At 42.4% G+C, this 13,405-nt stretch overlaps 1 protein-coding gene across 3 annotated transcripts in view; it reads left to right on the top strand.

The window, feature by feature from the left end:
* LOC109931051 (lysine-specific demethylase 3B-like) overlaps positions 1–13,405 on the top strand; it is a 145,769-nt gene that overhangs the window by 100,517 nt on the left and 31,847 nt on the right. For all 3 annotated transcript variants that reach the window (XM_048603569.1, XM_048603568.1, XM_020530395.2), the window contains exons 12-14: positions 2,135–2,349; positions 11,399–11,551; positions 12,840–12,947. In XM_048603569.1, coding sequence (XP_048459526.1) covers positions 2,135–2,349; positions 11,399–11,551; positions 12,840–12,947 — 476 coding nt within the window. The remainder of the gene's footprint in view (positions 1–2,134; positions 2,350–11,398; positions 11,552–12,839; positions 12,948–13,405) is intronic.

Below are 13,405 nucleotides of genomic sequence, written 5' to 3'. Positions count from 1 at the left end.
CCACGAGGACCTCGAACAGTTCATCCACTTCACTAACACCTTCCACCCCAACCTTAAGTTCACCTGGACCATCTCCGATACCTCTTTCCCCTTCCTGGACCTCTCTGTCTCCATCTCTGGCAACCACCTGGAAACCGATATCCATTTCAAGCCTACTGACTCCCACAGCTACCTAGAGTACACCTCCTCTCACCCACCTTCCTCCAAAAAGGCCATCCCCTATTCCCAATTCCTTCACCTCTGCTGCATCTGCTCCCGAGCTGAGGCATTCCACTCCCGGACATCCCAGATGTCCTCGTTTTTCAAGGAGCGCAACTTCCCCTCCACAGTGGTCGAAAATGCCTTCAACCGTGTGTCTCGCGTTTCCTGCAACTCATCCCTCACACTCCCTCCCCGCAGAATCAGAAACAGAATCCCCGTTGTCCTTAGGTACTACCCCACCAACCTCCGGATCCAACGCATCATCCTCCGACACTTCCACCATCTGCAATCCGACCCCACTACCAAAAACATTTTTCCCTCCCCACCCTTATCTGCTTCGTGGAGGGACCACTCTCTCGGTGACTCCCTTGTCCGCTCCACAGTCCCCACCAACCCCACCGCCCCGGCACTTTTCCCTGCAACCGCAGGAAGTGCTACATCTGCCCTTACACCTCCCCCCTCACCCCCATCTCAGGCCCTAAGAAGACCTTCCACATAAAACAGATGTTCACCTGCGTATCTGCTAATGTGGTATACTGTATCCGCAGTTCCTGTTGTGGCCTCCTCTACATCGGGGAAACCAAGTGGAGGCTTGGGGACCGCTTTGTGGAACACCTACACTCGGTTCGCACCAAACAACTGCACCGCCCAGTCGCGAACCATTTCAACTCTCCCTCCCACCCCTCAGACGACATGTCCATCCTGGGCCTCCTGCAGTGCCACAACGATGCCACCCAAAGGTTGCAGGAACAGCATCTCATATTTCGCTTGGGAACCCTGCAGCCCAATGGTATCAATGTGGACTTCACAAGCTTCAAAATCTCCCCTCCCCCAACAGCATCCCAAACCCAGCCCAGCTCGTACCCGCCTCCCTAACCTGTCTTCCCACCTATCCAGTCCTCCCACCTCAAGCCCCACCCCCATCTCCTACCTACTAGCCTCATCCCGCCTCCTTGACCTGTCCGTCCTCCCTGGACTGACCTATCCCCTCCCTAACTCCCCACCTACACTCACCTTTACTGGCTCCAACCCCATCTCCTTGACCTGTGTGTCTCCTGTCCACCTATCTTCTCCTTTATCCATCTTCTATCCACCTCCCCCTTTCTCCATATTTATTTCAGAATCCCCTTCCCCTCCCCCATTTCTAAAGAAGGGTCTGGGCCCGAAACGTCAGCTTTCCTGCTCCTCTGATGCTGCTTGGCCTGCTGTGTTCATCCAGCTCTGCACCTTGTTGTCTCAGATTCTCCAGCATCAGCAGTTCCTACTATCTCTGTAACAATAAAGGATTTGGGTGCTATTTGAATTCTTCTTCTGGTATCCTGACCACCACCTTTATATCCTTCAATCATCATCAAGAAAATAGTTTAACTTACTGATGTTTGTGGAGCTTCATATATAATTTTTTTCATTTTCCTAAGGGTGATTGCAGTTGAGAAATATTCATTGGATATGAGTATTTGAGACTTCCAGAGGATATGAAACAATAACTGTGGCTTTTCCGACTCAATTTCAATTTTTTGAATAATTTATAGAAAATTCATCATCTTAGAGCAGTGAATATGCAAATCACTTTCTAATTATGGCCTTGATCTGATAATGCATTTGTGGTAGCTCTGTAGCTATCTGGATTGATTTTAACTTCTGTTTTCTTTGACATCAAAAATGCAGAGGACCATGGTCATTTTGCACCCAGTGCTTAACACTGAGCATAATCAGCTTTCTTGGACCTTGACCGATGAGTGAACACTTCTATTTTGAGCACATTAGCAATTGCCAGAATTGATGCTGGCTCACAAACTCAGAGTATGCAAGATATTTTGACATTGTTGGTACATATTTTTATAAATGTTATTACTCGAATTAATCTTTTCTGCATGTGTTCAGATTAGTTGTTGGAGATGCAATGCATAATACTGTACACTTTTTTTTCCAGACTAGCATTTACTAGGACTGGTGTCCTACGTGTTGGGGGTTTCCTAAATCCCAGACAGTGTGATGCTGAAGCCCTGAGTCTTTGGATCCCATCACGTACACCTGCAGAAGGCCTGGATTTGGAAACATCCAAATATATTTTGGCAAATGTCGGTGACCAATTTTGTCAACTGGTAATGTCTGAGAAGGAGGCTATGCTTCTGGTAGAACCCCACCGTAAGTTAAACTTCCTTGTAAGCAATATGGTAGCTAACATGCCAGGATTATTCATCCAATCAAAACCTGATGGATTTTGCAGTATGTTAGTTCTGACTGATGAACTGATCTCTATAATATGTTCCTACGTGAATTAAGTATGGCGAATGAATTACAGTGGACTGTAGATAGTCAGCAATGGAATTTGCTCTCCATGTTCCTGTTTTCTACTGCTCAATATCAACCAACTCATTGACTTCCTGCGCAGGTTTATGATATTAGGCTAGTATTACAAGTTCAAATCCCACTGTGTCGTTTTGTGAAATTTAATTCCTTTAATTTGACAATTTGAAAACAAAAAGTGATTGCAGTGGCATATTCTCTTAGGATTTAACATTCATCAAAAGAATTACATTGCAAAATTTCAGTGTTTTATTCACTGCACCCCAGGAGACTGAACGGGCTAATGTGCAAGTAATTTGTCTCCATCTTTAACGCTTCCACATTTCCTATCTACTTCACAGGATCTATATTGCTGGTAGCTGAAGCTAATTGCAGAATTTGACATAAAAGTGGCACTTTTGGGCCCTGTTTTTTTTTGAAAAGAAAATTATTTGAATTTTGCCAGTCTCGGGGAAGTGTTGGTGCTAAAATTTGATTCATGCCTTTGCCCTTTTGGAACTAAATGTGATGTCTGCTGTATGAAGGACGTATGTGAAATGTAATGGTTATATGCATATTCAAATCTCCCATGACATTGCTTTCGCAAGAGGAAATATGTTTTATAGATGTGCACCATCAAATTGAGCTTTAGAAAGTGTGACAACAGGAATTATGTTTGACATTTATAGAAAGTCTGTGGCCTATGGAGTAATGAGAGTCACAAGTGGTGGAGGTTTGAGAGAGAATAGTTACTTCTGACAATGGAGTAAGTGGTTCCCTCTCGACTCATCCACACCGCATCATGGGCTTTTTTAGCTCATTGCACCTTCTCTCAACTGGGGATAAGTGATTACACCCATCTCCCTTTCCCAAGCTATTTGTCTACCCCAAAGAAACTTACTGCCCTCTCTGTCTTCACCTTTCTAATTGAGCTGTATTCCCCCAGTGCTCCAGCCTCAGCTTTCTCCCTTTGTCTCTCCTTATGCCTCCCCCTGTCCCCACAACTGATGAAAATATTTATTGTTCAGCTGTCTTCTCCCCACAGGCCATAATTCCACCTGGACATTCTCCAACTGAGCAAAATTGTATACTAATTTCCACTGGACCACATCATGCTACACATCTCTTACAGAGCAGTTGGCTGCCTTTCCCATTCTCACTGGCAGTTAGTTTCTTCCCAACGAAACTCCAGAGACCAAATTCCCCACTTGGACTGCTCCTACTGTACTGAATTTCCCCGGTGCAGCAGCATGCAGCCATCCCTTATCCTCTTCGTACCATGCACTTCACGCCACTGCAAATTGCATTGACTCACTGCAGCCTTCACTGTTGTGTATTGCTTCTCCCTGATATCCAGCTGCTAGTTCCATGCTTCAGTCCCCACTTTCAACCTTTGACTTCTCAATTGCACTTCCCTTTATTCCTGTATTTTCCAGACATCGCAGTAAATCCTCACTTAAAGTCGTGGCTGCATTCCTGAAAATTCCAACTTTAAGCAAGTTACACATTCCCCTTAAAACTGATGTAAAGCTGTATTTAGGTTCTGATAGATGTTCCTGATCAGAAACAAAAGCCCTGCATGTTTATAATTTCCTTTTTGTCGAAACGAAAAACCTTTAAAAATAAAAATAAATTAAAAGTGTACAGTGAAATAAATAGTAACTTCCTACTTGTGTCTTGCTTGCTGCTTGTTAACCTCCTGGTCACCCCACACATCCCGCTCTTTTAACATTCAGGTTGCTGAAGATTTTTTTCTCGGAGACTTCAGTTTGAAGCCTCTGCTGACCCCATACTCACCCTCAATCCTCCTTCACTCTGGACCTCCTGCTGTCTGACTCTGCCATTCACTGCTTTCCTTCTCCTGAACCGTTGCTGTGACTAAGACTGCAAGTTGGTTGGTTGGCAGCAACATGATGAGCTAGGTAGCAGAAGAAACTGCTCTAGACTATCACCAATTGGGTCATGCAACCGGACCTCATACCATGCAAAACAACTTAAAAATGCATCATTCAACTGCAAATGAGATTGCAGAACACATTGACTGAACAATGTTAAGATGAAAATATAAAATGGGGCAATGTTCAAGAGGAATTGACTGCATCTGTTATCTTCCCCTCGTTTTTTCATTATTTGCCTGCCTTCTATTTAACTTGAATACTTAAGTTGACATTGAATGTGTTTTAAATGAGGTTAGTAGTAGAGATTGCAATTATTTATTCCAGTTGGGTAAAACACACATTTTCAGCACGTAGGTAACAGCCGTATTAAAACATTTCACGTATCAGGTTATAAAGTAGCGGTGCTGTGGTGACGTGTAGAAATACAAAATAGTCATGAAATAGCTTACAACAGTATAACCACAACAGCGTACTTTTATAAGCTCACATTATCCAGTACCTGCAAACTCTTCAAAGTGAGGACTAAGATTGTAAGGCAATTTGGGGCTTCCACTTAATCAAGGCAGTAGAGTCGAAGAAAAGTAGCAGCACCCTTTGGTATGGGCAGACTGACAGATCAATGCAACAATGGAGGTGCACCCTTCTGAAAGTAATGTTATTAGATATTGGAAGAGTTGATTGGGTCTGAATGTGATTTTTAAAAAAGAAATACAGCAACGAAGAGCATGTGATTTACAAAGTATATTTGATCATAAAGGTTAAATGCTTAGGCATAGTCTGCACCACTTACTGGGTGCATATGTGTTGTCCACTGTATGCAGTGGCTGGTACAACTGCTGAAGTGAACCCAGAATTAAACCTGGAATTATCTCCTGATATCAAAGTTTAATTTAACATGACTGGAAAAAAAATTAATTGAAGAGGAGATGTATATACATAATATCTTCCTGTAGTTTGATCATTTTGCAAGCACTCTTTTTTTTTTTGTTTTCTGTCTTTTATTTTAAAACTGAATCAGAAGGTATTGTGAAATATAAACAATGCTGGAGAAACTCTGGCAGCGTCTGTGGAGAGAGAAACAGAGCTAACATTTCAAGTCCAATATGACTCGTCTTCAGAACTGAAAAAGGCTGGAAAAACATTGTTTCTTTGTGTGAAAAAATGGAGGGAGGCGGATCAAGTGAAATAAATAGGATTGGCGCCCAAACTGAAAGGCAAAGGGAATGCTTATAATGGTAGGGGAGAGGTAAGCAGAAGTAAATCACCGTTGCACCTTGCATGTATGTTTCGGGCCTTGGACAGTGAGGAGGGAGAAGATCAAGGGACATGTAATACACTTGCGAGTGCATGGATGGTGCTGGGGTCTGGTGTTTAGGAGATGTTAAGAATGACAGAGCAGTGGACGGGGAATAGTCCCTCTGTAATCCTGATAGCAAAAGGGAGGGAAGGATATGTTTGGTGGTGGCATCCTGATGGAGATGATGGAACTGGCGTAGGATTTTCTTTCAATCTAATCTGTCATATTTGCTGCTCACAATATGGTTGTCTCCTCATTGGTGAGACCAAATGCAGACTGGGTGACTGCTTTTATAGAGCACCCCCACAAGAATGACACTAACCTTCCAGTTCCTTACTGTTCAAAGCACCAAACTGCCCTCATGCCCACATCTCTGTCCTAGTGTTCTGCTGTAGTGTTCCAATGAAGCTCAGTGCTAGCTGGAAGATTAGCACATAATTTTCCACTTAGATATTTAGCATCCTTCAGGACTCCATATTGAATTCAGCAACTTCATACCATGAGCTGTATCTTCCACTTTGGTTTCAAAGTCAGATCGAACACTGCTTTTGTTCCTTATTAGGCTGGAAGCATTTTTATCATAAAAGTTAGCCTGCATGCATCAGGATTCCTTCCCTGCTCTTAGCACTTTTTCCTCCATACATGTTAAGAGGAATTCAAGATACCTTTCATTTTACTTACCTTTTGAAATGTGCCAACATATTTTAATCGTTTAGCTATTTGTCACATTTTGGAGCTCAATTCAAAAAAGAATTGCAAATGAGAAAACAGCTACTTCTCAATGCAAGCCAAATAGATTCAATCCTAGAACCATCTTGAACTGCCCCAGATATACCCTTAAAATGCACACTGGGGTGTCCCAGAAGTCCCGATGCACTGACTATGCAGTAATTGCTTGGGGTATTTCAACTGCTGGTAGAAGTAAATGATGCCTGACATCGACCAAAACAAGGACCCTGCATTTGAATCAGAAGAAGGTAGAAAGCTTGCTCACTATAAACCTGGTGACACTCCCCGCCCCCCAACCACCCAACTCCCCATATGAAAATCCTATCATCGCGATGAATGCCAACCCTACCAAACACAGACATCTTTACCAATCATAGAGACAATGCAGCACGCAGCACGGAAACAGACCCTTTGCTCTAGCTCACCATGGCAAACACGTTTCCCAAACTAAACTAGTCCCACTTGCCTGCATTTGGCCCATATCCGTCTTAACCTTTCTTCTTCATGTACCTATCCAAATATCTTTTAAATATTGTAACTGTACCCACATCTAACACTTCTTGCAGTTCACCTTATCTGTACCCCTCATGATTTTATAAACCTCTACAAGGTGATCCCTCAATCTCCTACGCTCCAGTGGAAAAGAGTCCCAGCCTATCCTTATAACTGAAACCGTGTAGTCCCAGCAATATCCTGGTAAATCTTTTCTGAACCCTCTCCAATTTAATAGTATTCTTCCTATAGCAGGCTGACCAGAACTGCGCACAGTACTCCAAAAGGGGCCTCACCGACGTCCTGTACAAACTTAACATGATGTCCAAATCCTGTACTCTGGGTCTGAGCAATGAGGCAAGTGAGGTAAACACTTTCTTAACCACTCTGTCTTTATGTGATGCAACTTTCAAAGGACTGTGTACCTGCACCTGAGGTCTCGCTGTTCAACACTTCCCAGGGCCCTACCATTAACTGTGTAAGTCCTGCCCGTATTCACTTTACCAAAATGCAAAGCTTGCATTTATCCAAATTAAATTCCATCTGTCACTCCTCAGTCCATCGGCCCAATTGATCAAGATCCCTTTGTAATCTTGGATAAACTTCTTCACTGTCGACTATGCCACCAATTTTGGTGTCACCTGCAACTTACTAACCATGCCTCCCAAATTCTCATCTGAATTGTTTATGTAAAGCACAAACAAAAGTGGACCCAGCATTTATCCCTTCCAGAACACCACTGGTTGCAAGCCTCTAGTCCAAAAAACCATCTTCCACCACCACTACCCTCAATCTCCTACTGTTAAACCAATTTTGTATCCAATTGGCAAGCTCTCCCCGAATCCCGTGTGACCTAACTTTGCTAACTAATCTACCATGCGGAACCTTGTCAAAGGCTTTAAAGTCCACATAGACAACGTCTATCGCTGTGCCTTCATCAGTTTTTTTTTGTTACATCCTCAAGGAACTCGAGTTTGAGAGGTATGATTTCACACGCACCTGGCTATGCTAACTATCCTGAATAAGCCCTTGCCCCTCCAATTCATGTAAATTCTATCTCTCAGAATCCCCTCCAACAACTTAATCAACACTGATATCAAACTCACCAGTCACTCGTTCTTGGGCTGCTTCTTGCAGCCTTTCTTAAATAAAGGCACATTAGCCACCCTCCAGTCCTCTGGTATCTCACCTGTGGCTGTAAATGATGCAAATATCTCTGCAAGGGGGCCCCACATTTTCTTCCCTAACTACCCACAACATCCTGGGATACACTTGATCAGATCTCGGAGACTTATCCACCTTTTTTTTTTAAGAACTCCAGCACTTCCTCTTCTCACCCACTTTCCCCCACACCCACCTGCCATCCTGCCCCCTCTGCTACCTTACCCATTTCTGTCAGTAGCTGTCAAAGTAGCTTTGAGATCTTTTCTGAAGAAGGGTCCAGACCCAAAATGTCAGCTTTCCTGCTGCTCTGATGCTGCCTGGCCTGCTGTGTTCGTCCAGCTCTACACCTTGTTATCTCAGACTCCAGCATCGGCAATTCCTACTGTCTCTTTGAGATCTTCAAACTTTTGCTTTATTGGAATGCATCAGTTATTGCCATAAAAGAGGGTGGGAGGGATGCAGTATTGGCCCCCGGTGCCCGCCCTTCTCAGTACATACAAGATGTTTTCCTACTATGGAGGCCTGAGGACCAAAGAAATGACTGACAGGAAAGTAGGCAATCCTATCTTTTTAATAGGGTTACCATTGGAAGGTAGTCGGCTGTCCTTTCTACGGAGAACTGTAACAGCAAACTGAATTAATGCTGGAATGGCCCATCCTCTTTTTCTCTATCATTCTAGAGCTCTTGGTAACTAGGAATATTACAAACTCATGCCTGGCCTTGTTACAGTGACCATATCATAATTGCATATTAGAATGTGCCTGTGGCTCACCAGTTACACTGTGGACGTTGACATGCCTACAGTTTAACACTTCCATGACCATTTCTGTGATTTCCTTAATCAGGTCTCTGCAGTTTTTGGGATATTCTTATTTTACTACTGTTCGTATCTCCGTCCTCTAATGTCATTGCTGCTTCCAACTATTTTATGGTTCCCATCCCTGCCAAATTAGTTTGAAACCTCTCCAAAAGCATGTGGTAACTGGCCTCAGTGATAGTTGTTTTGCAAATGTAGTTGTGAAGTGACAGTTTCTGTTGCTTTGATTATACATGCACTCAGTATTTGTTTAATACTGACATGCGGTATTCCTTCAATAGCCTTAACTCTTGTATGGAGACTTTATTATTCATTCAAGGGATGTGAGCATCGCTGGCTAGACCAGCATTATTGCCCATCCCTAGCTACCCTCACAAAGGTGCTGGTGAGCTGCCTTTTTGAATCTCTGCAGTTCACGTAGTGTGGGTAGATAATACCATTAGGGAGGGAATTCCAGGAGTTTTGACCCAGCGACATTGAATGAATGACAATATATTTCATGCCAGGACAGTGTGGGGCTTGGTGGGGAACTTGCAGGTTGAGGTGTTCCCATGTACCTGCTGCCCTTGTTCTTCTGGATTGCAGTGGTCATGAACATTTGTGGATGTGGTGCCAATCAAACAGGCTGCTTTGTCTTGGATGATTTCAAGCTTCTTGAGTGTTGTTGGAGCTGTACTCATCTAGGCAAGTAGAAACTATCCCATCAGACTCCTGACTTGTGCCTTGTAGATGATGGACAGGCTTTGGGGAGTCAGGAGGTGAGTTAGTCACTGCAGTATTCCTAGTCACTGACCTGCTGTTTTAGTCACTTTATTTATATGGCAAATCCGGTTGAGTTTCTGGTCAGTAGTAACCCCCAGGATGTTGATATAGGGGAATTCAGTGACGGTTATGCCATTGAATGTCAAAGGGCGATGATTAGATTCTGTCTTATCAGTGATGGTCATTGTGTGGCACGAGTGTTACTTGCCAGTTGTCAGCCCAAAACACAATGTTGCCCAGGTCTTGCTGTATTTGGACATGGACTTCTTCAGTGTTAGCGGAGTCATGAATAGTCCTGAATATTATGCAATTATCAATGAACATCCCCATTTCTGATCTAATAATGGAGGGAAGGTCATTGATGAAGCAGCTGAAGATGGTTGAATCTAGGACACTCTCCTGAGGGTCTCCTACAGTGATGCCCTGGAAGTGAGATGACGGCCCTGCAACAACCACAACCAACTTCCTGTGTGCCAGGTATGAATCCAGATAGCAGAGAGCTTTCCCCCAATTCCCATTGACTCCAGTTTTGCTAGGGTTTCTTGATGCCACACTGTTGAAAATAATCTGGGTTTTTAGGAAGAAACACACTACATGATATGAACATTCGAGAGATGAACAACAGGAAAAGGTCGGCCTGTCCATTCATCTTATCTCATGCAGTCATAATGCCTTACTGTCACGATTTTTTTTTAATCCATTCACGGGATGAGGGCATCGCTGGCTAGGCAGCATTTATTACCCATCCCTAATTGCCCAGGGGGCAGTTAAGAGTCAACCACATTGCTGTGGGTTTGGAGTCACATGTAGGCCAGACCAGGTAAGGAAGGCAGTTTCCTTCCCTAAAGGACATTAGTGAACCAGATGGGTTTTTCCGACGATCGGCAATGGATTCATGGTCATCATTAGATTCTTAATTCCAGATATTTATCAAATTCAAATTCCACCGTCTTCCATGGCGGGAGTTGAACCCGGATCCCCAGAAGGTTATCTAAGATTACAAAGGGATCTTGATCAATTGGACCGATGGGCTGAGGAGTGACAGATGGGAGTTTAATTTATGACCACTATCACTTGCCAGTAGCCGCGCAATCTCTTGAGAAGCAGTAAAAACAGGTAGAAATTTCCAAGGTTATTCACAAGTGGTAAATATCTGTATGTAATCTTTTGGCTGTTTGTTGCTAGTGCAAATCCAAGAAAGTATATTGACTACATTTTGTGTTATCTTTTTGGCTATGTTTTATACGTTATGACCAGTGCCCCAGCCGGCAACAGATAGGTCTGTCTTTCACAGATTCACATCAAATTTGTACAGACTGCAGAAATAAACGTCTCGTTCTTTGTGTCTATGTTGCTATGGGAATAGAGGAACATCCCAACATCTAACCTAGTTGTGCCATTATGCAAATTTAGCATACAGCCTCAGACTTTCCTGACTATTCTAATTTCAAATAATCTGTCTTTACAACCACAGTTTGTATGGTTGTGGTACGTTTGCACATAACTATGAAACTCATACAAAATTGAAGATAATCTGTATCTATTTGATGCAGTGCATTGCAGAGAGCTCCTCTGTATTTGTGAATGATTGGAATGTTTGAAATACAAATTTTGAAATATTGTTCATGTTAATTGTGCCAGTGTTGAAATTCTCCTTGTTTAAATTGATCAACAGTTTTGTGAGCCGAGTAAATGCCTTATTTAATATTCTCGTGTGATTGACTGTATTTTATTCTTGTTGTTTCTAGAACAACTGGCATGGAAACGAGCTGTGCGGGGTATTCGTGAGATGTGTGATGCATGTGAAACAACTCTGTTTAACATCCACTGGGTCTGTCGTAAATGCGGTTTTGGTGTGTGTCTCGACTGTTACAGGATGAGGAAGGGGCGACCACCACAAGGTACGGAAACAATGTGAATACAATAACTTGTTAAATTGGAGGGATTGCATCCAATAGTGTGATAAAACAGCACCTATTTTGTAGCCACAGTTATATTTTTTGTAAAAATGTGTGATTAACTTAATAAGTAGCATGGACTAGTACAGCAATATTACTAACAGTGAAATGGCACATATCGTAGCCATTGTGTATCTTGCCCTTAGTAAAAAACTTGTTTTCACAATTAAGTAAAATGTAAATCGAGTATAATAAAGTCGTGTTAGCAAGAGGCTTTTGACCTGTAAGGGGATAGTTGAGAATGACGTTGAAGTGATGGGTTTTTTTTATAAAGTTAATCCAGATTGCCTGAACAGAAATTTGGCGTTGACAACATGACTAAACAGGCAAGTAAGAAATTGTTCCAGTTAAGTCAGTTTAGAACCACCTAGAACTGAGGGTATGGTAACAAGATCTAATGATGTGTATGGACTGTCTTGGAGGTACCACCAATTACTGAAGAGGAATGTATATCCCTGGTGTGTTTCAGTTGAAGAATTGGGTTTGGTATAGTTTTAATTGCATCACCATGTATCCAGTTGGCTGAGCCCTAAACGCTGGAACTGTGCCCAAAGCCTCGTTATCTCTTGATCTCTCCTTTAAGCTGCTCCTCTGATCTACATTATGCACTAAGCTATCCTAACATTGCTTTTTGTGATGCTGTGTTAGATTTTGTTTGACACTCCTCGCAACAGTACTTGTCTTCAAATTCATACAATATTGCTAAAGAGATATAAAGAGAAGGGGAAGCTGTAAAATCTGGCATATTTCATCTGAATCAAACCAACGCCAGTATCCTGGTAGAAATTGTAAAGCCAAGGGCAGATTTCAACTCGTGAAGTAATAGTGACCTTGATGTAATATTCCTAGAAATTGTGGAAATCAGGATAGAAGCCAGGTGCATATTCGAGTGCAGGTACTAAAGTATGTTTGCATACCCTATGAGAGTGAGAATAACAAAGAACAGCAGACAGTGTAAAGGCTGATAATGAAACGTGTTATCCTTGTATGCACAGGTGATGAGGCAATGAAGAACAATAGTTTGGGTGTGATATTAGATTTGTTTATAAAAATATATTCTTTGAGATTAACCACCCAGCCATGGTGGGACTGCCAGAGGGGCTGAAAAATGTAAATGCAAAATCTTGATTGTAAATGCAATCTATAGTAATAAATGAACAATTGCATACTTCTATGATCCTTTGTTCTTTTAGTACATGATGTCCGATTTGTTTTGTTTTTCTCCTCTCAGTGGATGATGACAGTCTTGAAGATGAGGTTTTCTCCTGGTTGAAATGTGCTAAGGGACAGACCCATGAACCAGAGAATTTAATGCCAACACAAATTATTCCTAGCACTGGTTAGTACATGTTTTGTAAATTATAAAACTACCTTTCGTTCAGGCGTTAAAAAGAAACTTAGTCACTCACAGGGTGTTTGTATTTTTATGATGCTGGTAACATTTTACATCACACTATAAATCACTTCCAAGCCCCTTTCTTTGCTACATGACCTGGATACAAGCAACCTGTCCATTTCACTTTCATTTGGTCAGGTATTTGTTAACTTGAGGTTAGAAATTGGCTATGTGTGACACAATAGACGTGAGCCTGTATTGCTAAAACTGGCTGAATGGAGCATTTGCACACTAATATTTTTGCTGTTCTGTTGAAACTCTTTTTTGTGAATAACAGCCTCTGGGTTCCTCATCGACTCTGTCATACTTCCAAACTTATTTCCACTGATAATTACCAATTGAACACCTTCTACGCCACAGTGCCTCTGTCTTAAGTTAGGAACAGTGGGCAGAAAATAAAT

This window comes from Rhincodon typus, chromosome 12 (assembly GCF_021869965.1).
Source record: "Rhincodon typus isolate 14 chromosome 12, sRhiTyp1.1, whole genome shotgun sequence".
NCBI lineage: Eukaryota > Metazoa > Chordata > Chondrichthyes > Orectolobiformes > Rhincodontidae > Rhincodon > Rhincodon typus.
This window is presented reverse-complemented; position numbering and strand designations above follow the sequence as displayed.